We start from the raw sequence: 23984 nt of genomic DNA, 5'->3' as shown, positions 1-23984 counted from the left end.
AGAGAGAGAGAGAGAGAGAGAGAGAGAGAGAGAGAGAGAGAGAGAGAGAGAGAGAGAGAGAGAGAGAGAGAGTATGTGTGTGTGTGTGTGTGTGTGTATGTGTGTGATGAGCCACTGCAATTGGCCATGATATAGTCCACAAATGATGTAATGGCAGTCCTTGAAGAACCATGCTAGAGTTATCGACAGGCTATCCCAACAAGCCTCACACCCCGCCATGCCCCTGTAGTCACCTATCACACATAGTGTTGTTGATGGAGTTGAAGATGTAGTTGATGCATGCCTAGAAGTGTCCCAAGTTTCAACTACCCTTATACTACGTTTAGCACCATGCACCCCAATCACCCATATGGTGGATTCCGCACCGTGGCTTGCCATGCTTCATTGCACTTGAATGAAATAGAAGGATGCAGAAGAAGAGTTGTCTTTCATCGTCACAAAGCTTTTGTGAAGATGTGGACAATGAACCATATTGTATTGCAAGTTGTGTTCACAAAGCCTTTGTGAAGCATGTACTGTGGGCTGTGAGGTCATCTGATTGAGGTGAGTCTATAGCTGGTGCGCATTATCAGATGTTGTATGCATGTGTAGCAAATGCTGGGAGGTCCCCAAGAACAAAGAACTCTACAAACCTTCATAATTGCAAGTAAAAAGCAAGAGGGAATTTACACGACATGAGACAAAAAAGACCGATTGGGTGCAATCTCCTCCCATGCCTTGTGTGAGCACTTCACAAGGCATGTATTTATAGAATTTATCTTTAAGCTAAAAAATAATCCATTTTACAAATAGCATGCTTTTGCTTTTGCGTTTGCCCAAATATAGAGTAAGGTGCTTTGGCATCCAAAAGTCGGGATGTGCCTTAATACAAATATCAAATAATTAAATATTTAACTGAGCACCTTTTTACATAGAAGATAATAAATATTTTATCAAGCGCTTTAATAAATAAGCACGCTTGAATAAATATTGGCGCCATGCCTTTAGTGATAAGGCACGCGCCTATCAAAAATAGTAATTCTTCTAGGCATTTGGATTCACATCATCGCTCGGTGCTATCCAACACCACTATTGCCTAGTCTACGCATCAATTGAAGCATTCACAATTGTTAGAAAATAATTAAATAAAACTCAACAAAAGTGAATACCTAGTAGACTTCAGCTACGAAATAATTAAATAGGTTGGAACTCTATCCTGACCTTAATTTAATTTGAGTGTGCACTCTAAACTCGTAAGCATTGATTATCCACGAATATTATCCTCCGCATCATGTGCTAAAGAAATCACATCCTCCAACGTCTTTAGCTTGAACATATTCACTTCCGCATAGAAGTGACCAAGCAAACCGGACATGTACTTGCGCTTGTGGGTCGCCTCAAGAACATCTTCAAGCATTCGAAGTTGAAGTAAGGCACTCTAGAAATGCTCAGTGTATTGCAGAATAGATTCACGATCTCTTTGTTGTAGGAGATCCGAGTGTTTGATAGCTTTCTCGTGGAATTGAGGTGGAAGAAAATTCTACAAAAAATTCTTTTGAAAGGCTTTCCAAGTAGAGGAACAATCAACACTCTTGCATATAACAATCCACCATAATGATACTATGTCTGCTAGATGGTTAATGACGCATTTAAATCTATCTTTTTCAGCATATTGCTCTTCATGAAAATAGTCGTCAAATTGACTAATGAAAGGAAGAACAATTTTTCCATCACATTGCCCATTAAAAGTGCAGAATTTAAAATTTCCTTTACCTATCTTGGCCTCTTTCCTAAGAGCTTATGCATCGAGCATCGCATCAATAGTACGTTGAATAACACCTTCAAGTTGCGCTCCGTCTTGATTAATAATGGATTGTTGAATTGTAGCCAATTGTGCCGGTAAGTTTTCACGTGCCCTTTGCTCTTCTTGAAGCTGCATCATGATTAGATCCAATTTCTGCTCCATAGTCGACTTTGGCAAACCTCCTTCACCCATAAAATTGTCCATATTATGATCCGAGATCCTGGATTTGATTGAAGATCCATTGCTTGTCTTCTAGTGACATGTGAAGAAGCTCACCACGAACTTGCTTTGCTTATTAGTATGTCTTTGTTTTTTTACGATCTTGCTTTTCTCGAGTATAGCAATTAAAAGCAGTCTTCTTCCAAGCAAAATAGCCTTCCACATAGACTGTGCATGACAGCCTACTTGTGATGTAAATCCATTCAACCAAGTTGCCGATGGGAACATGGGCTTACTAAAGCTTCAAAACCAATTTGGGAGTACCACAGTATGAACACCTGCTATGGAAGAGATTGACAATTAAACTTTAAGCTTTAGATTAAGCTTAGTAGATTAAAGCTTTTAAAAAGCTTAAGTAAATTGATAAATTCAATGCAAGACAACGACATGTTTTCGTTGGAGTCACCGCCCATGAGTACATACTTCCGCCATAAATTGTGAAGTTTTGGAGAGCTTAAGCTCCCTTTAAACTTCTCAAGCTTGTAAACTCAAACTTCATAAAACTCTTGTCTATTTCTCTATGAATAAAATGACTTGTAAAGGAACTTCATGAGTGGTCCTCCGCCTCCTGTGAGAGGTCCTTCGCGATCAGAGGGTACAGCAAGAGGTTCTTCACCACCAGCAACACGCCTATGTTGTCAGTTAGACAGCCTATAGAGCCTATTCGTTCTAGGAGCTTCTCCTTCTCACGAGATGGTAAGCGATTGGAAGCTATTGATCTCAGCTTCGCTCTGATACCACTAGTGCTTAGATCGGATATTGTATGCATGTGTAGCAAATGTCAAAAGGATCCCAAGAACAAAGAACTCAATAAACCTTCATAATTGCAAGTAAAAAGCAAGATGAAATTTGCACGATGACATGAGACAAAAAAGACCAATTGGGTGCAATCTCCCCCCATGCCTTGTCTGAGCACTTCACAAGGCATGTATTTATAGATTTATTTATCTTTAAGCTACAAAATAGCCCACTTTATAAATAGCATGTTTTTGCTTTTGTGTTTGCCCAAATATAGAGTAAGGCGCTTGGACGTCCAGATTGTGCCCAAATATAAATATTAAATAATAAAATATTTAACCGAGTGCCTTTGCACATACAAGATAATAAATGTTTTGTCAATCGCTTTAATAAATAAGCGTGCTTAAATAAATATTGGCACCACGCTTTTAGTAATAAGACACACGCCCATCAAAAATAGTAATTCTTCTAGGCATTTGGATTCACGTCATCACTTGGTGCTACCCAACACCACTGTCACTTGCTCTATACATCAAGTGAAGCATTCACAGTTGTTAGAAAATAATTAACTCAACAAAAGTGAATACCTAGCAGTCTTTAGCTACAAAATAATTAAATAGGTTGGAACTCTGTCCTCACCTTAATTTAATTCGAGTGCGCACTCTAAACTCATAAACATCGATTAATTTAATATGTATTTTATGAAATCACCCGCTATGGAATCACCCATGTGCACATTAAATTAATCTGACATCCGAAAAGGACAGGCGTCCCCATCAACTTTTCGCACGAGGAATCCACCTTGTGTACAAGCCCCGGCAAATAAATATAATCACAGAATCCACCGTGAAATATGCCTCCTTGCAACACTACCATCAAGCCAAGTAATAGAGAGAAGAAGAGAATCGATGAGTCTACATGATCATTAAAGAGCTAATCAATGAGTTTGCACATGCACAGAGAGAGAGAGAGAGAGAGAGAGAGAGGCACATTCAAGGAGATAACAGTCTTCTTGGAATGATCTGGATTTTCTAAATAAGAGCTTTGAGTTTTTGTATTTCCTTTTCAAATTTTGTAGAATGGTTTGGAATCATTGTATTGAGTGCTACCTAGAAATTGGTAAGAAGTTTAGTAGATCTTTCAATTATAAGATAGTATAAATTGAGACACAAAGAGAGAGAGGTAGGCATACAATTTTTCAAAGACTCGCATTTTCCCTTTCTATGATTATATCCTATATTTAATTAAAAAAGAGAAAGAGAGAGAGAGTACGTTTATGTGTGTTCTATTGTGTGGGGGAAATGATAGAAAATAAATGTGATTGCCATTCACCCTTCAAGAAAAATGCATTTTTATTTCTTGAATACCAAACTCCTCCTTGTGCCATATAGGCTTGGGAGCCTTCTAGTTGGTTTAGGATCCCCAAGGCAAAGCTCTCAATAATATATAGAATAGTTACAATAAATGTGAATATGGCAATAATAAGAGACATAATCCTAATGTTGATTGAGAAACATGGACATGAAAAACTTAAAAAGTGTTTTCTTGAGTAATATTCAAAACTTTGAAGGCTTCATCAAGAGCATTTTGCATTGGTAAGGCAAGTTGTTATGTTGTTTAAGACCCCATTTCTATTATCCCATAGCTTTTGCAACACAACAAGGATAATAGTGTTGGTTTATGATAAAGCAAAGGGAATTTTTTTATAGGGCATCCTCAAAAGGAGAGACATGGCCAAGCAAAATTTTGAGCCAAGGTCTCTTTATTTTTGGAGAGCAAGACTTATTTGAGGGTTGTTACAAGAGTTGCATATTAACAATTACTTTAGCGTTTAGCTCTAGCTTGCTCATAATTTGATTTATATGAATCTTCACAACACAAAGTTTAACTTCAAAGGAAAGACCGTTGATGTTGCCCCATTTTCATGCAAATACAATATAGGATATATCCTATTACATCTACATGAAGACACACTTAGCTATTTGCATCCTTATGATCCCTTGGTTTGGGCTAACCTAAAGTCCCCAATCTCTTGATTCACATGTTGTTGACTTTGCACAAATCTTGTAATGCAGTCTCCTAGGGAGGTCTATCATAAATATATGTATGTATCACATGGGTTCAACATAAGGGATTTTTAAATTACCATTTTTACACATAAAAGAGCTACTTACAGATTGAATAGAAAAGGGTTATGTTTTATTAAGGAAAATTTCACGAATAAGGATGTTTATAAGTAGGCATTGAATGCACGTGATATAGAGGGTATACATATAGTGAATTCCCCAGGTGTAGTCCTTTATTTGCAAATGCGACCTAATAGAGCAAAGATTTACAAGCTTTGCCTTCTTTTGTCAAGTCATGGAAGTTGCTAGATTTAATGGAGAAAGTGTAGTTGTTGTTTGTGGGAAGCCCCTCTTTGCGGGCTGATTACACACTCCTCGATATAATGGAGAGAGTGAAGCTCTCTTAGGTCGATTGCACACTACCAAAACCCTTGCCCGCCTTGGAAAAGATGTAGGTGAAGAAGGCACTTTAGTTTCCATAGTAATGGCACAAGTCGATGTGGCCTGATGGTTGGGACCCTTCTCTCTCACCTTATTGGTGGTTGTTCAATTCTCATTAAACGCATATTTCACTTTGGTGGAGGTATCTTTGCCTTGGTGGGGGGGTATTGCCAACCCTAAAAGTCTGCCATCCAAAAACTGCGGGCTAAATCGTTGGTAGCCACATGGTTGCATACCCCTTTCTTTTGCCTCATTTGTCCCCGAGAGACGTTCCTAACATCCCCATAGAGTTTTGGTGTGTAACGAGCCTTTGTAAATAGAAAAAAATGGACAACCCTTGCATGTGCGGTTGTAACCCTTGCTATTTGGCTCATTCACACAAAAAAAAAGAAATAGGAAAAGGGAAAAAACGATAGGCTACCTACTCGGATAAGTTTTGTATCATTGTATGGATGCTACTTAAGTCTCAAACGTCGTTCAAAGAAGTGTGCGAAGTTGATAGGAAAGGCAAAAATTTTAACATTTTGTGGGGGCCTTGTTCGTTGTTGTTGCTGTACCGATGGGAGGTCACTAGGCGAGCTCACGTAAATCACGGTGACTTCTACATCTACCGCTGGGGGGTTGGGTACTTTGGCGTATGCTCTCCTCACAGGCAGGGAGGGGGAGGAGGATAGTTATGCCGAGGGCGAGAAGGGACGGTAGTGTCAGAGAGAACTGAGGAGGGGTGATAAGGGGGGGAGGGGAGGAAGAGTAGTGTACAGAGAGAGAGAGAGAGAGAGAGAGAGAGAGAGAGATGGCAGCAGGGTGGTGCGCGTGGTTGGCAGCTGCTTGGATAATGCAGTATGTGGTGCTAGCAGGTGAGTTACTGGAGAGACTCTCTCTCTGTCTCTCTGTCTCTCTGTGTCTCTCTCTCCGTCTCTTTGTGAGCCTGTGTTACAATGCTGAATAGAGTGTCTCGACGTGTGTAAATTTTGAGAGCTGCAGGCGCGGGGTCGGTGGGAGTCAACTACGGGCGGGTGGCCAACAACCTGCCGCCGCCAGAGGAGGTGGTGGAGCTGGTGAGGCAGCAGGGCATCCGGAAGGTGAAGCTGTACGACGCCGACCCGGCCGTACTGGCGGCCTTCGCGCACTCCGGCGTGGACGTCACTGTGGCGCTGCCGAACGAGCTCCTGGTCCAGGTGGCGCGGAGCCCGGCCCTGGCGGCGCGGTGGGTGGATGCCAACGTGGCGCGCCACCTGCCGGCCACGTCGGTGGCGGCGGTGGCAGTGGGCAACGAGGTGCTGTCGTCGAACCGGTCGGACTGGGCGGCGGCGCTGCTGCCGGCGATGAGGAATGTGCAGGCGGCGCTGGCGGGCAAAGGGCTGGGGGGCCGGATCAAAGTCTCCAGCCCGCACTCGCTGGCGGTGCTGTCGTCGTCCTTCCCGCCGTCGGCGGGGGCGTTCGCCGCGCCGGGGGTTATGAAGCCCATCTTGGACTTCCTGTCGGAGACGGGCTCCTACGTTATGCTCAACGCCTATCCCTTCTTTGCCTACTCCTCCAACCCCGGTGTCATCCCTCTCTCCTACGCCCTCTTCGAGGGCGGCGCCCCCGTCGTTGACCCGCGCTCCGGCCTCAAATACACTAGCCTCTTCGACGCCCAGCTGGACGCCTTCTTCTCCGCCATGGCGGCGCTCGGGCAGCCGCGGCTCGGTATCACCGTGACGGAGACAGGCTGGCCGTCCAAGGGCGACGCCGGCGAGACTGGCGCCGGTCCCCGCAACGCCGCCGCATACGTGGCCAACCTCGTGCACCACGTCACCTCTGGCGCCGGCACGCCGCTCCGCCCCGGCGCCGCCATCGACGCGTACATCTTCGCCCTCTTCAACGAGGACCTGAAGCCCGGCCCGACCTCCGAGCGCAACTACGGCCTCTTCTACCCTAACAAGCAGAGCGTCTACGGCCTCCATCTCCAGTCCGGGCTTGCGCATACCCCCTCTTCTTCTTCTGTTCATTCCTCAGCTCCTGCAGTAGGCCAAGTCCACCATATCCACCGCCACCACCACCACCATAGCCACGGAGCTTCGTCTTCTAACATTTGGTGCATCGCCGACCCTTCCGTCAGCCCTGCCTCCCTGCAGTCCGCCCTGGACTACGCCTGCGGGCCTGGCAAAGCCGATTGCTCTCTCATCCAGCCGGGCCAAGCCTGCTATAACCCCGACACCCTCGTCGCCCATGCGTCTTTCGCCTTTAACAGCTACTTCCAGCGCAACCGTAAGACCTCCGGTTCCTGCGTTTTTGGGGGTGCAGCTCGCATCACCCACCAGAACCCAAGTAAGACTTACTGCTTTCATGTTTCTGTGTCTTCTTTTTCATTTCTCAAGGTATCTCAGCATTACAGGATAGGCTTAAAAGGGTGCATAAGAAACAATCCGTCGAGCATCCTCCACTACAGTCACAGAGTCCGCCATGGATTAGATTCACAGGGGCTGGAGATGAGTCGCAGGGGATAATTCCACCTCATATGTATCGACTTTGAAGCGACATATTGTGGACTCGACACCTGGCGGAGACTCTAAACATTTGTTGGTGAGCCTGAGAGGGCATGGGGGATTTAGGGATGCTCAAGCAGACATATCGCTGTGTTTTTTCGTCATTGCGAGAGCCTAGATATCCGTTGCTAGCATCTCAACGAGACGAGTGTTAGGCAATTTACCTACTCCTGTTGTCTTATCATCTTATATGTGTTCGGTAAGACATGTCTAGAAGAAGGGCTAGGAGTTTGCAATTCAGCATTGCCCCCAACCTCTTTTACCTCTTGGAAGGCCACCATATTTGCTTGGCAGCAAATTTGATCCTATGATGCCTATTTGCCCATCCCTTGATGAGTTACCACTTATTCCATAGCTCTAAGGTTTCATGAGTGCACTACTAACCCACGTTTCATACATGCCTTGCCTAAAGTATGTAGTAGGAGGAGAAGATGAATTGTGTAGTACACATCCCCATGGCACAAGGTTTTCATGGAGGAAGCACAACACTTGTTGCCCCCTAATGGGAAGCGGATAAGTGCAATAGTAACTATAATCTCTCATTTATGTGCTTTACCCTTCTAAAACTAGTGTGCCATGCCAACAAATAGAGGGTATTGGCTTGTGACAAAAAACTTTTCAAAGGTGGTCAACGTGAACTAAATTGTCCCCTCCAACTCATGAAAACTAGGAGTAATGAAACATGGTATAACTTAAGTACTTTAGATACAGAAATTTATATCTGGGGTGTTGTAGTTTCAAGTCCTTTTCGAGGCAAACATGGTGTCCATATGACTAAGTATATTTGCCTCATCCAACAAGAAAAAAGGTTAGGCAATCCCAACTAGAATATGAGAGATTGATAGCCTTGAAATGCATGAAGTTGGAGAAATGTCATTCGCATTTCTCTTTGAAGAAATGTTGAGAGGAAGAGAAGCCAACTAGGCTTCATTGTTTTCAACTTACATGTATATTTGACCACCCAACCTTTTTTAGTAATCAACCTTTTTTTAGTCATAAAAAAAGGTAAATGTTGAGAGCTTCATTTGTATTAGTACAATTAGCATTAAAGCACACCAAAGCTTCCATCCTTGGGCGAGCATCAAATGACATTGTTACCCTTGTCAAACATTTGCATAGCTTGGTGTCCAGCCATGGTTCTTCTCTTTCTTAAGTAATTAGGGCGGTTACACATTGAGTTTGCATAGACAATACGAGTAAAATGTAGGTGTATTGTAGCCATGCATTAGCTTAGAATTTGTGTTACAATTTTTAGGTTGTGGAATACATGGGGTAGGCAACACCCCTACTTAGGACGGAAACCTAACACCTACTCTTAAAAAGTAGCTTTGCATTTAATGAAGCTTGAATGCTCATTGATTAGATGGGAGGTGGGGAAAAAGGTTGCATTTAACAACAAGAATGTGGTCACTAAGCCACACACTCTAGCACTAGCCATAGCAATTGTTAAAATATGTTCCTCTCCCATCTCATCCATGAACCATTTGAAGTGGCAGCTTGATTACTCATAGAGAAGTGATGCTTTTGTATCATCAAAGTTATTAAATAAGAAAGCATAGAGCCATGCTCATATTTTGGCACATTATGGGAGTAGTCTTAGCTTGGTCACTAGATAAAATACTTTTACTTTCCTCCCCTTAAGTATGCATCACTTGCACCAAATCTCCTACCTCCCATATTAAGAAGAAAACAATGGCATCTTGGGACAAACATTTTCAAACTAAAAGATTACATTTGGTCCTTCGATTTTTCTATTCATTATTGGATTTTTAAATCATAATCAAGTTTTCAAGTGACTTGTCAAGATCTATGTATGATTAAATTTATAATGGTATGATTAAAATTGTTTTGGTATTCTTAACATAAATTGTAACTTTTTTTTTCCACTTGACAGGTTATATTGGATGTGAATATCCTGGGAACTTATAAAGTCAAATGTGGCTCTCTCTCACTAAAGAAATTTTTTTGGTTTGTCATGATGACTAACATTGATTTAATAGATTAGTTATACCATGTCCTAGTTTTAGTATTAGTGGATATCTCATCCCGGGATTGGTAGACTTGGAACTCCTTAGACTTATTCCAAAGGGTTCACTAGTTTATTGGTATATGTAATAACATATGTGGTGCAAAGTAGTTGTTCCAAGGCCAATTTCTTTAAGCTATGTAAATTGGAATAATCCTACATGAGGGTATTGATTCAATAGAATACTTTTACCATAACCTTTTTCTAGCAATATTGGAGAGGCATCTCTACTTTAGCAACCTTTGACCTACTCAACCTTATGCCTAAAGCACTTAAGCAAATCAAAAATTTCAAAAAAACTAGGTAAATGTGTAAACATTTATTTTCAATACATAATCTAAAAGCCCTTATTTGTAACTTATCATGAAGAAAACTTAACCTTTTTCTATTCAGCATGCAAACATTCCTATCAAAATATCACCCTTTTATATTTAGAGAAGCTCACAAAAAGTTGAGTCTAAGAATCCATTTTTTTAATGCACTCAATAAATTTATTTACAAGTGATCCACTCCCCTCCCTCTCCTACCCTTGAGATTATTTGGACAAGATAAAGCTATTAAATTTCTCATATACAAGAGTTAATGAAGATTGTCTTTAAATTACTCATTTAGAATTGTGTTTGTGTGATTCTATCTCTCTTATATGCAATTAAATGAAAGAGTAAAACTTTATTTTTGATTCACATCCTCTTATCACATGTGCATGTGGGATCTTGCATTTAAGAATCTATTGATTAGTTGCCTCATTTTATAGTATCTCATTTAGAATTGTGTTTGTGTGATTCTCTTCCTCTTATATGCAATTAAATGAAAGAGTAAAACTTTATTTTTGATTCACATCCTCTTATCACATGTGCATGTGTATCTCTTATATGCAATTAAATGAAAAGTAGAACTTCATTTTTGATTCACATCTTATCATCACATGTGCATGTGGGATCTTGCATTTAAGAATCTATTGATTAGTTGCCTCATTTTATACTTTCCCCACTTTTTATGTTTCTTACTTTCTTCATGATGCTTTGCTCAAATTTGATCTCTTTAAGTAGCATAGGTGTCCACATGTCAATAAAAAGCATATACTTTATAATATCATCTCAATGTTATGTGTACAAAAAGTCTCTATAGTGATTTGAAACTATACTTTTTAGGTCAATAGTTAATATACATGAGCCCTTTTTGTGGGCTTTCCAATACAATTTCATCAAGATTGATAAAACATAAACATTGCATGCCGCGCAAAACCATTACAATGTCTTTCACATGAAAGGGGTCTATTATTAATGTTATTGAGGTTTCCATAATAAAGTATATGTGGTGTGTCAAACCTAAGGGTCCAATGTTTATCCAAAGCTTGCAATCTTCTACTATTCCCATTGATTTGTTTGCATTTTTCTTGAATGTAACACTTACTAAAATTATCCATCCATACAAGAGTTTCTCTTTCTTGTAGGTGTAAAAATGAAGGATTTTGTGACCACTATTTAAAGTTAAGTATCATTGTGGATAGTGGATTGATTTATCTACATAATATGCAAAAAATATTTGGATAAATTATTGTAGACTTTTGTTAGAGAATCTCTTACTATTGTTAAGCAAAGGTGGGGCCATGTATTGACCTCCAGGCCTATGGCACGTGTTCTAGGCATATGCCACGTATTGGCCTTTTGGCTGCCTGCCCACACATCTTGCATTGCCCTCGACTCACTCTCCCCTTCTTTCTCTCCACTTCTTGAGATACGACGGTTTCATGACATGCGCCAGGAGTACGGCTGCTCCAGGAAACCGAGGCCCTTCTCACAGAGACAACTCACAGACTTCTTTGCAAAGGAGACTCAGAAGACTTCAATACAGTTACAGCCATAGTCCACACAAGAGCCTCTCCCACCGCCAGAATCTGCACATAGACAAGGAGTATTGATTGATCGAGCCATTCAGCTTAGCCGATCCAGACGTCCTACGCCTCGACATAGACACCGATGACACCTTCATAGGCGGATATAAGGGATTATTGCTTGGGCTAGAGCTAGGCCCTCCATACCCACATGAGATTGTACCATTTGGAGCTCATTGTTACTAGATAGAGCTCTATGTTTACACAGTCATAGTTAGTTTCCTTTCTTATTTTGCTTTGTGCTACATATTTTGCCCAAACAGTTGTACCATCATACACATGATTGTAACTCATGGTCTCATAGGTCATTTTGGCCTTTTGTAGACATTAATATATCATTTCATTTCTCTCTCCATCTCTCTCTCTCTCTCATCATGCCAAGCATGTCCAAGTTGCAATTTGAGAGCACCTAAAATAGGGCAATATAAGAGAATTTAGAGCAGAGTAAGCTTTGAGGAGGAGTGTCCTCTAATATTCTTCTTCTTCGTCAACTTCTTTCTTTTTATATATTCAAGAAGGTGAAGGAGAATAATAAGAAAGAAGGCTTAGGGAGAGGTCAAATGCCTTTTTTCCAGATTCGCGCCACCCCTCCACCGCCCCCCCTCCCCTCTCGCTCTCTCATGTCAAGCCAAGCTAATTTGGACAAGAAGGAGTAGGATTAGGGAGGAGCACTCAGGTCGGCATTTAGGCCATCAATCACAATCCTATGCCCCCTTGAGTGTTTAGAGAAACTAAGTGTATGATACACATCCATTTTTTTGGAAGCAAAAAGTGCCTAGCCTCCATGCATCATGATTTGAAATGTGTTAACCACTAGCTAACTTTAAACAAAGGCTCAAAATGAGATTGGATATCCTTTACCAATGAAAATTTTCATAAAGCTAATTTGGATCCCGATTTGCCTCTTTTATATCAAACTTGAACATGTGATCACTTTCATAAATATAACTTTATTTGAGATGCCAAACTAGAGAACTTCTCCACCATTCATTGATAAAAAACCGATGTTTAAATTAAGTATGTAAAGCTTTTGTTATCAAGAACATATTTGAATCATATTATTGAATAGCCACAAACGAAAATGAATTACAAAGCCTTGATAAGTGTATTTGACAACCATCAGTGGAAAATTTCTCCCTAAAAATAATGTGGCATTTAATTGTGTCTTAGTTATCTCATCCAATGAAAGGTCTTTTTAGCCTTTAACATCACTAATATGCCATCAATACATTTTGACATCTAAATTTATCAATAGTGAAGAGATATATCGTAATTTATCCTAATTAGTCAATTTATACAAAATGGGCATATTAAATACTTTGGGCATAGGTAGTAGTAAGCAAGATGGGAGGTTAAAATTAAGATACAAAGTCCTAGTTTATGTTGAAAGGGTGATCAGTTATGGTTTGCTTTAACTAATTTGTACAATATACCCACCTTCTTTCTTCGATGTTATGTAATACTCAACAATTAACTTAATAAAAACTTATCAAGGATGATGCATGTTTTGTTACACATAAGCAAGGTTCTAGAGTAATAATGTTTATGGGGTATTGAAGTCCCCGCTTCTCCACATGTGCATAGAAGCACTATTGAATGTACCAATATTTTCCTCTCTTTTCCACATGTACATGGTAGCAATGCAAAAATTTGCTAAGCTTTTCCCCTTCTCTACACTTATGTAGAAGATTTCTTGAAGCCTTATTGGCTGAAGTGTAACTTTAGGAGGCCATGGAACATGTGTATTCTCAAATAGTGATAGTCATATATCGAAAAAAAGCTTCAATGGTTTCACACAATGATGAATGATTGAAGAAGGATAAGCAGATTTGGGTAAGTTATGGTTAAATGATTTTACTTCAAATAAACCTGATAATGGTTTAAAAGGCACATACAATTGGGATTTTTGCTCTAAAAACTATTTTGTTTAGAATTAACTTGGTGAAACCTAAGAAATCTTAAAACCAAATTTAGTTGGATCTTATTTTCTCAAAATCATATTGCATTACTAAGGGGAATCCCTACCACTTTTTTGAAAGCTTGTGAGATGCACCTGCACTTAATAATTGGGCTACTTTGATAGGTAAGTGATGAGGTACATCATATGCAATTTATCCTCAAGATTGTATATACCATAGCTTATTAACCATTTGTGTGGGAGTTTCCAAATAATGATATGACTTTCCTAGAGAAGACACTCCTTTGGACCTATGTTAGTCTCTATAGAGAGGCTAACATCTCCATGTATATAAGGATGTGGAAAGTTAACTTAAACTGTTGAAGTAGCTCAAGGAGCTTAAACTAAGTGGACTTTACAAGTACAATGCCTTTCGAAGGGACAAACTGAAGTATGTAAATGAAAATTTTATAATGAACAATACATGAGCTTATGACTAGCAGACCAAGTTCAAGGGCTATAAACTCTTTGAATACCATGATCTTTTGAGTTCTTATTGATGCTTGGAAGGCCAAATGCCTAATTTTTCATTAACGAAAGACCTTTATAAATACATTGTTGAACTCTTGTACATATCTATGATGAATAGAGGTAACTTTACTTCTTCTAATGACTTTATTATGATCTTACAGGATATTGGTCATATCTACAATTGATTGATTTATGATATTTAGAACAATGCATTAGATTGCAGATTCTCACACATTGAATTCCATGAAACTATGATGGTTCTTGAAAACTTTTTGAACTTGCACTATGCTTGAATTCAACAAGGATGATCTTGAGGAATGCCATGGAGAATGTATCGTTATCTCCTCATGATCAATCTAGACCATGTTGCAAACCTACAAGTGGATTAGGAGAATCCAATGGATGGAAAAACTAAAGCTAGTTTGTTGCTTCGAAGGATACAGATCTAATGATACTATAACTATTGATGGGGAGAGAATGACCTTGCTAAGAATACAATCAAATCATCCAAGTCATATCGTGTAACTATATTGCTGTATATGGGAGACATGCGTGAAATGGATATACCATTAGAGGATACCCTTCTTTGCTTACATCTTACATGGCATTAGAAATAACTGAGAAACCTTATATTTTTGTACTTGTACCTCTATATGAAATCCACGACTAAAACCCCATTGGATTTGGATATTCTCCTTGACATAATAAAAATTATATTAACTTGCCAATGTTGTGGTTGTAAGAGAGGAAGGTTTGATATTCTTGAGCAACTGAATTCTAAAACAATTAAGGTATGTTAATGAGAATTGCCAAGGCTTGCGGAGTAGATAATACCTACAAGTAGCTCTAAGAAAGGGAATTTCTTCTAAAGCAAACCCCATAACTGAAATTTAGTAGAGAAGGTTCCTATATAAAACGAGATGCAAAAGCCTAGATCATCAAAGCCATGGATGATTACTTTGTGGCTATCAAAACCATTGTCACAAATCAATCCATAATTGTATGCCGTTTGTCTCATTGGCAAAGCTAAAATCTAGTGAAAATAATAGTACCACCATAATGGCATTATTTAAGCCTCCTAAACTTGGGAGTAGATCAAGGAAGTGGCAAAGGATAATTCTTACCTCTAGTCTTTAAATACATCAAGATGAATGGATTCTATAGCCTTTGTCAATTCTTAAATACATCAAGATGAATGGATTCTATAGCCTTTGTCAATTCTTAAATACATCAAGATGAATGGATTCTATAGCCTTTGTCAATTAAACTTGAGCTTAAAAGGGGCACTACTTGAGGTTTATGAACCTTTGCAAGTATACTTCACCAATGATGGCAACTCAATAGATTGTGAGGTTTTGCCAAGGTACTACTTGACCTTAGAAGGATACTACTTGAGGTTTGTGAGCCTTTCCAAGTAGTCTCCACCAATGATGAAAACTTAGTAAATTGTGAGGTTTTGCTAAGGATTGAACTCACTCATAGATACTCATCTTTAATTAGTGAGATCAACGACCCTCAAAGATACACTCATGCAAGCTAAGCTCGTAGCCAAAGACATTGGTTAGAATGGTGAGAAAAACCACCATGTGAACAATAACATTAGGGAAAATATGAACTTTTCTAATTACAAGAGATTTGAGGTGGACCAATAGGAGAGGAGATGGTGTGCACATTTTATTCACTTTCTTTTTTCCCTTGCGCCTACCACTTATAGAATTATCCACCCATGCCCCCTTTTTATACATTCCCCTCTCCCCAACTTTTACCACCCTCATGTGCCTTGTGATCCCATGTCTATTATCTATGTTCACAACACGAAGGATGAGCATGTTAGATAGGATAGATAGCAAAGTTCAAGAAGGATTCATGAATTTACATGTAGCCTTTAGCAATTGGGTCTCATCAAGTTCATTGCTATGGCATATTACAAATTCATTGGAAGGGTAGAGTGCTTGCGTTTCAAGAGTCTCAAGATGGTACTCTTGTTGCATCAATTCAACATGTATATGATGCAAAGAATTTGAAACTATCTCTTGGGACTCCTCAAGAAGTCTTCCCCTCAAAACAACAACCAACAACAATAACCAAACAAACCAAATATACCTACACTAACCTTGACTTGATGCTTTTAAAAAAAAAGAGGTTTTGGTTTTAAAAAAAGAGGTAGTCTCTGCTTCACGCAACCACTAGGGAACAAGGTAATGGTAGCCTTATGGGCCTATTGGATAGTGTTGAGAGTGGAAAAATATTGAACTTTTGACTAATTTTTGTTGTTTTTGAGGTCTGAATGATTGATTTTTGATGGATTTAGAGTAATGTATGGTTGATAATGGAAGTGTTTGAGAGTGTTTTGGATGATATTGATTATGCTTTGGAAGTTCATGATGATTTTCAATAGAGATATGAAGCTCTATGATGTTCTGTTAAGGTTCTGATTGGTTCTCTATACCTTTTGTATAGCTTCTGTTTTGTTCTGATTTTCTTCTGTATGAAGCATGGATTGATGATTGATGAAGATTGAGATCCTTTGGAAGTATATTGAATAGTTTTTGATAGTTTGTAATGGTTTGAGTATGAGTTATGAGGTTTTGATAACCTTCTGTAGAGCTTCTGTCTCTGTACTATCTCTGCTTTATCTCTGTACTGTAACTGTACTGTAGCTGCTCTGGCACTATACTGTACTGTTCTGTAGACCTTCTGTAAGTGTTCTGTAGAAAGTATGTGTGACTTTGGGAATGTTTTCTAACTTTTGGAAAGGATGAATCTAAGTTCAAAAGAGCTAAAACAAAAGGAAGAAGCAACTGCTGAAGACTAAAGAGAAGACTGAGTGGCAGTGACAGTAGTGAGCTGTGAAGAGACACTGTAGTGGCTCTGGTGACTCTTCATATCAGACATACCTCTTGGGAGGTGTATCCATGACCTAAGAAGGATTATTCAGAGTTATTATGAGAGTATTGTAGTGAGGAGATGATGTACTATTGAGAGAGAGAGAGAGAGAGAGAGCCAGAGATAGTCAATTTTATCAAAACAGTGTAACTGTATATGAGAGATTGAAAGAGAGAACTATGAAGACAATGAAGATGAATACTATGTGATCGATTTCCATTCAAAGATGGTGTATTCCTTTGTGTTCATTGTTCTATTGATGGATTTTATGAAGATGTTGAAGATTATGGTTGATTCTATAAAATCCGTGGGAGGAGATATCTACTATGATGCTGCGTGAAGATTTGTTGTTTCCTTTGTTTTGATGATTAAAAGAATGAAATAAAAGCTTGTTGATGTTACAAGATAGATATCTCACTCTCCCACTCTCACACAAGAAAGATGCAAGCAAGAAGTAAGAAGAGAACTCCTAACGATTGCATATCACAAGAATGAGCTTATCATTTCCTTTTTTCTCTTTTTATAAATGGCCTTGGTATTTTGGGCACTCTTCCATCTCATTGACTTAAACCGGTCTTCTCTTAGCTTCTACATACTCTTTGGTTTTTACAACTCTTTTCCAACTTGTTGGGCAAAGATTTTTATGCTCTTGTCTCACTTAGGATGTTATTACAATTTGCACAGAAGTAAGCCCACGCTCTTTATAGAATAAGTTTATGTTAAAAATTACAAGGGCTTGAGAGATGCTTTCGTTTTCACTTCTCTTTTCATTCTAAATATTTTCCTTTCCTTTTTCTCATCTCTCCTTTATCTTGCCTTTCTAGAAAGGGTTAATATTACTCTCTCTTAGACTTGTGTTAGTCCCATGGCACTCAATAACTTGGTGGATCTTGTTGTGTGTTCGATGTTGGTGGGTCATGTAGAGGGTGACTGGTAATGATGCAGCAATCATTGATGGTGTGGATGGGATTAGCTCTCATGGACTGGATTGCTATAGAGATGAAGGAGGAAGAGGACAAGATAATGAGAGCTACCTATATCGTCAGATTGGTCAAGATGATCTTCAAGCTATAATCTTGCCATAGAAAAGAATGTATGCTCCCTAAGGATATATTACCACCTTATTATATTGTGATTATTAGGCAAGTGTGAGTACAATTGGGAGATGGCTTGAATCCTAAGCAAGCTCAAAGTGTTGTCCTACACTTGAGGACAATTTTCTACAACTCACGCAGATTCTTGCAGTTCATGTAGATTCTTGTAATTCTTGCAAATTCATGTAATTCAAGTAGATTCATATAATTTGGATGTTCAGGAGATGGCGGAAAAGAATGCGAAGCAGACTCACCAAAAAAATGCTACCAAACAACAAAGGAGGAGATCAGAAGCAACTTAAAGAAAATGCCATAATGAGGAATTCATTGGTTTAACTTGAAGTGCAAAAGTGCCAAGAGTTGTAGAAATGGCATGAGTAACTAGCACTGTTGAAGATCTATTAAACACCAACCATATAACATGGAGAAATCTGATCAATATAGAAGTTTTTAGGCAATACTTGCAAAATAGTTTTTCAAATAGCTTGAACTACAAAAATTGCAAGAATAACTTGAATATCATATGCTGAAACCCTACTACTTCAGCATTGCAAAAGTTAGAAGGTTGGCTGAAAGAAAAGTTGTTCTTTTGCAAACTGCATACATATTTATCATGGGTAAATCTAAGAAGAAGTAAAAGAGATACAAAGTTTACTTTGAGCATGAACAATTATGTTGTCCACATGGGAAGGATGCTTCAATAGTGCATTGCATTAGCAAAATCCAAACTAGTGATATCACCATCATATATGTCTCTTTCACCTACAACATGTAGACCCAACTCTCCATTTTGAAGGACCTATCAAAGTTGCTATGCATTTCCACTATCATTCAAATGCAAACAAGATAACCCTTATGAAGAAGGAATTGGGAAAGCACATATTTGTTATATGTCTACATGGGAGGGTTCTGCAAACCATGGGTATTGGAAGGGCCATAGGGATGAGTGAGGGGCAAGAAGCAACACAAATAGTCCTATGAAAGAATCAAGTGCTTGAAGATGAAATGAGTTTTGTATTGTTGCCCAAAAACCACATGAGCCTTGGAAAAAACAGCCCTTGTAATCTACTTATGAATACATATATATTTTTAGTGCAATCTATTTGTGGTAAATATTTTTTATTTTTTGTATTCAATATGAGCATATATTAAAAAATTTTACAAACCAAAGTTATGTGTGAAAGGTGAGAAGGATCAAAGCTTGCTTGGAAGAGCTATGGTAAGAAAGCAAGAGCAAGATAGAGAGAGAGACCAAATGGGAACTCCAACAATCACAATGTGTGACCGGCGAGCCTTCCTTTATTCAAACTATCACTAAAAGAATAAAGAATAAAGTGACGGTGACGGGCACCCGCCACCTACAGTGTGCAGTGGTGGATACTGTCAATGTAGTAATACACAGGCGGCTAGGCAGAGGTGCCTTTACCCCCAACAATCTCCCACTTAAAGACAAATCTGCCCTAGTGAGAAGTAAAAGGAAAAAGAAAAAAAAGATAGTACAATGTACACATGTACAATAGGATGAGGAAAAACATCATCTCATCCAACGCCCATCAGTCTCCTGAGGAAGGCAAAGCACTCAGTAGTGAGGCTTTTCGTGAGCAGATTTGCAGGATTTTCGTCAATGGGGATCTTGGAAAGGTCAATAGACCTATCCTCCATGACCCCACGTATGAAGTGATACCTCACCTCAATGTGTTTTGTCTTCGCATGGAAGACCGAAGTGTTAGCTAGCTGAATAGCACTCATATAATCCGAATGCAGCATAGGTATAGTATCAATTCCAAGGTCATGAACCAAATGGCTCAATCATATGGCCTCCTTGCAATCCTCAATGGCTGCAACATACTCAGGTTCGGTGGTAGAGAGAGCCATACTTTCGAACCCTGGACATCCAAGAGACAACACCTCCAGTATAGGTGAATACATTGCCAAAAGTGGACTTCCTACTATCTGCACATCCCACATAATTGGAGTTTGTGTACCCCACACCTCTTGTATCCTACTTGCCATAGCAAATACACATATCTGTTATGCCCTTCATGTATCCCATGATACCCTTCACGGCATCCCAATGTTTCTTGCCAGGTGTAGCCATATAGCATGCCACAACACCAACTGCAAAGGCAATATCTGGGGACGAGTGGCTATCATGGCATACATCAAACTGCCCATGGCTGATGCGTAAGGGATCTTGGCCATCTTGGCCCTTTTCTCATCTATTTGTGGACAATCGACGTGTGAGACCTTCACATAAGAAGGTAATGGACAGCCAATAGGCTTTATGTCCTCCATGCAAAAATCCTCAAGGAATTTATGAATGTACTCCCTTTGTGAGAGGTAGAGTAGTCCTTGATCCCTATCACGCTTAATGCGCATACCAAGAATGTGAGAGGCCTATCCCAAATCCTTCGTCTCAAAGCTCTTCTTCAGATGAGATTTAAGAGCATCTTGTTGAGAAATCAAATGATGTATGCCTAGAAGAAGCTTTGTATAAGAGAGATGACAAAAGTTGTATGCTCTAGAAGCTCTAGGAAGAGATGTCTAGAATCCCATAAGCACAATGAGGGATAGTGGTACTACCCAAAAGCTATATAAGCATGTACTTGACACTCATTTCAATGTTATGGTACTATCCATTGAGTCAGTCAAGATTGTGTTTATTGAAAGGTGAGAAGGATCGAAGCTTGCACGTGAGAGCTATGGCGGGAGAGCAAGAGTAAGAAAGAGAGAGACAAGAAATGGGAACTCCAACAGTCACAATGTGTGACGGGGCCTTCCTTTATTCAAATTGTCACCAAAAGAATAAAGAATAAAGTGACGGTGACGGGCACCCACCACCTGCAGTGTGCAGTGGTGGTGACTGTCAGTGTAGTAATGCACAGGCAGCTAGGCGGAGATGCCTTTACCCCCAACAACCTTCCACTTAAAGGCGAATCTGCCCTAGTGAAGAGTGAAAAGGAAAAAAGACAGTACAACATGTACACATGTACAATAGGATGAGGAAAGACATCATCTCATCCCACACCCATCAACCTCCTGAGGAAGGCAAAGCGCTCTGTAGAGAGGCTTTTCATGAGTAGATCTGCAGGATTTTGGTCAGTCGAGATCTTGACAAGGTCAACAGACTTGTCCTCAATGACCCCACGTATGAAGTGATATCTCACCTCAATGTGTTTCGTCTTTGCATGGAAGACCAGATTCTTGGCTAACTGAATAGCACTTATAGAATCTGAATGCAGTGTAGGGATAGCATCAATACCAAGGTCAGCAACCAAACAACCCAACCAAATGGCCTCCTTGCAAGCCTAGTGGACTGCAACATACTCGGCCTTTGTAGTAGAAAGGGCCGTGCATTTCTACACCCTGGACATCTAAGAAATAGCACCTCCAACATAGGTGAATACATAGCCAAAAGTGGATTTCCTACTATCTGCATGTCCTGCATAATCAGAGTCAGTGTACCCCATGACTCTTGTATCCTGGCTGCCATAGCATAGGCACATATTTGCAGTGCCCTTCAGGTACCTCATGATATCCTTCACGACATCCCAATGCTTCTTGCCAGGTGTAGCCATATAGCGTGCCACAACACCAACTGCAAAGGCAATATCTAGACGAGTGGCTATCATGGCATACATAAGACTGCCCACTGCGGATGCATAGGGAATCTTGGCCATCTCGGCCCTCTGCTCATCTGTCTGCGAAAAATCACCCTGTGATACCTTCACATAAGAAGGCAATGGACAGCCAATAGGCTTTACGTCCTGCATGCGAAAGCGCTCAAGGACTTTATGAATGTACTCCCTCTATGATTAGTAGAGGAGTCCCTAATGCCTGTTGCATCTAATGCGCATACCAAGTATGTGAGAGGCCTGTCCCAGATCTTTCATCTCAAAGCTCTTCTTGAGCTGAGCTTTAAGAGCATCTAGCTCATCATGAGCTTTCCTTGCTATCAGCATATCATTCACACAGAGTACCAAAATCAATAAAGAACCATCACGGGCTTTCTTCGTGTAAAGACACGAATCCATAGCACTCCTGCTATAGCCCTGTGACTGCATAAAGGCATCAAACTTATGATACCACTCCCTAGGTGCCTGCTTCAAGCCATAAAGACTTTTCTTCAATTTTCACACGAGGTGCTCCCTGCTAGGTTCTGCAAAGCCCATAGGCTGCTCCATATAAATCTCATCATGCAAGTCCCCATGTAAGAAAGTCATCTTGACATCCATCTGGTATAAATCCAAGTCAAGTTGAGCAACCAAAGCCAAGACTAAGTGTAGGGTGGCCATCTTAACCATAGAAGAAAAGACCTAATTAAAGTTCACACCATGCTCCTGCTTAAAGCCCTTTGCTACCAGTCTAGCCTTGTATGCCGGCTTGGGGTGTTCAGGGGTACTTTTCATCTTGTACACCCACTTGCATGGCAAAGCCTTATTGCCCTTAGGCAAGAAAACCAAATCCCAAGTCTCATTCTTATGTAATGAATCTATCTCAGACTGCATAGCCCTCTCACTATCACCCCTGCGCATAGCCTCATCATAAGTGAAAGTCTCTCATGCATCTGTAGCCAAGACATAATGCATCGAGGGCTGAAATTTATCAGGTGGACGTTTGTCTCTAGTAGACTGTCTCAGGGTAGGCTCTGCTGCCTGCCCAGCTGCCTGTCCAACACCCTGACCATGATCATCTGCAGCTGTAGGCTATGCGGGAGCTCTCGGCTGCTCCTGAAATATGACCCTGCGGATCTCAACAACTCTCTCAGGCTGCCTATGCATCTTGTCTTCATGGAAGACTACATCATGACTGCGGATGAATTTTCGCGCCTGCAGATCCCAGAGATGATAACCCATCTCGCGTGCATCCCCATAACCAAGGAAAATGCATTTGACACTCTTAGGATCCAACTTACTTCTCTTGTCCCTGGGCACATGGCAAAATGCCTCACATCCAAAGACACGGCGATGCACATAAGAGGGAGGTTTTCTAGTCCATACCTCCTCGGCAACCTGGAAATCCAAACCACTAGAAGGTTATCTGTTTATGATATGCACAGCTGTACTAACTGCCTCAGCCCAAAAGCTCTGTGGTAGGCCTGCGTGGCTAAGCATACTATGCACACGCTCCTGGATGGTTCTATTCATCCGCTCAGCCAAACCATTCTAGGGGGTGTAGGGGATGGTCAACTGACGCTTAATACCCCTCTCATCACATAACTGCTCAAAAGCACGTGAGACATACCCCCATTATCTGTCCTTAGGCATTTTAGCCTATACCCAAACTGGTTCTCAACCAATGCAAGCCATCTCTAAAACACAGCCAAGACATCGGATTTCAGCTTAATGGGATAAGCCCAAAATTTTTGTGAAAATTTATCTATGAAAGTAACAAAATACTTGGCACCACCCATAGACTGACAAGGCATGGGCCCATAGACATCCGAATGTACCAATGCCAAGGGCTCACTCATGCGTGGCCTACCAGACTTCTTATGTGTAGACCTAGTCTGCCTGCCATAAAGACCATGCTCACATGAATCAAAACATGCATAATCAAGGGGCAGTAAGTACTGCAAACCAGAAAGCATTTTCATTCCCTTCAAAGACATATGGCCCAAACGGGCATGCCAAAGAGATACGTGTGGGATAGAACCCACAGACATAACATGATCAAGGGAAGAAACGGATACAATCAAGGGATAGAGGCTGCTAACCTTGGTACCTCTCGGAATCACAAGTATGCCACGAGTGATCTTCCATGTAGAGTCTCCGAAAGATACATGATAACTTGTGTTATCAAGCTGTCCAGTTGACATGAGACTGCATGTCAAAGCATGTACATGACATACATCCTGCATAACAAAACTGCTGCCAGAAGG

At 40.4% G+C, this 23984-nt stretch overlaps 1 protein-coding gene across 1 annotated transcript; it reads left to right on the top strand.

The window, feature by feature from the left end:
• The first annotated feature begins 5765 nt into the window (after nt 1-5765).
• Nucleotides 5766-11993, top strand: LOC148031327 (glucan endo-1,3-beta-glucosidase 7-like). The gene is made up of 3 exons (XM_087684848.1): nt 5766-6104; nt 6232-7557; nt 9670-11993. Exons 1-3 carry the CDS (start codon nt 6041-6043, stop codon nt 9702-9704), a joined length of 1425 nt encoding a protein of 474 aa, XP_087540974.1. The 5' UTR covers nt 5766-6040; the 3' UTR covers nt 9705-11993.
• The last annotated feature ends 11991 nt before the right edge of the window (nt 11994-23984 follow it).

Source organism: Lygodium microphyllum, chromosome 9 (assembly GCF_053477565.2).
Source record: "Lygodium microphyllum isolate KBCC chromosome 9, Lygodium_microphyllum_v1.1.10, whole genome shotgun sequence".
Classification (NCBI taxonomy): Eukaryota; Viridiplantae; Streptophyta; class Polypodiopsida; order Schizaeales; family Lygodiaceae; genus Lygodium; species Lygodium microphyllum.
Note: the sequence above shows the minus strand (reverse complement) of the source record. Positions and strands in the feature narration are given on the sequence as shown.

Coding starts and splice junctions, on each gene's coding strand:
- LOC148031327 (XM_087684848.1), top strand. CDS start 6,041: ATGGCAGCAGGGTGGTGCGCGTGGTTGGCAGCTGCTTGGATAATGCAG. Junction 6,105..6,231: donor GCAGTATGTGGTGCTAGCAG/GTGAGTTACTGG, acceptor TGAGAGCTGCAG/GCGCGGGGTCGGTGGGAGTC. Junction 7,558..9,669: donor CATCACCCACCAGAACCCAA/GTAAGACTTACT, acceptor TCCACTTGACAG/GTTATATTGGATGTGAATAT.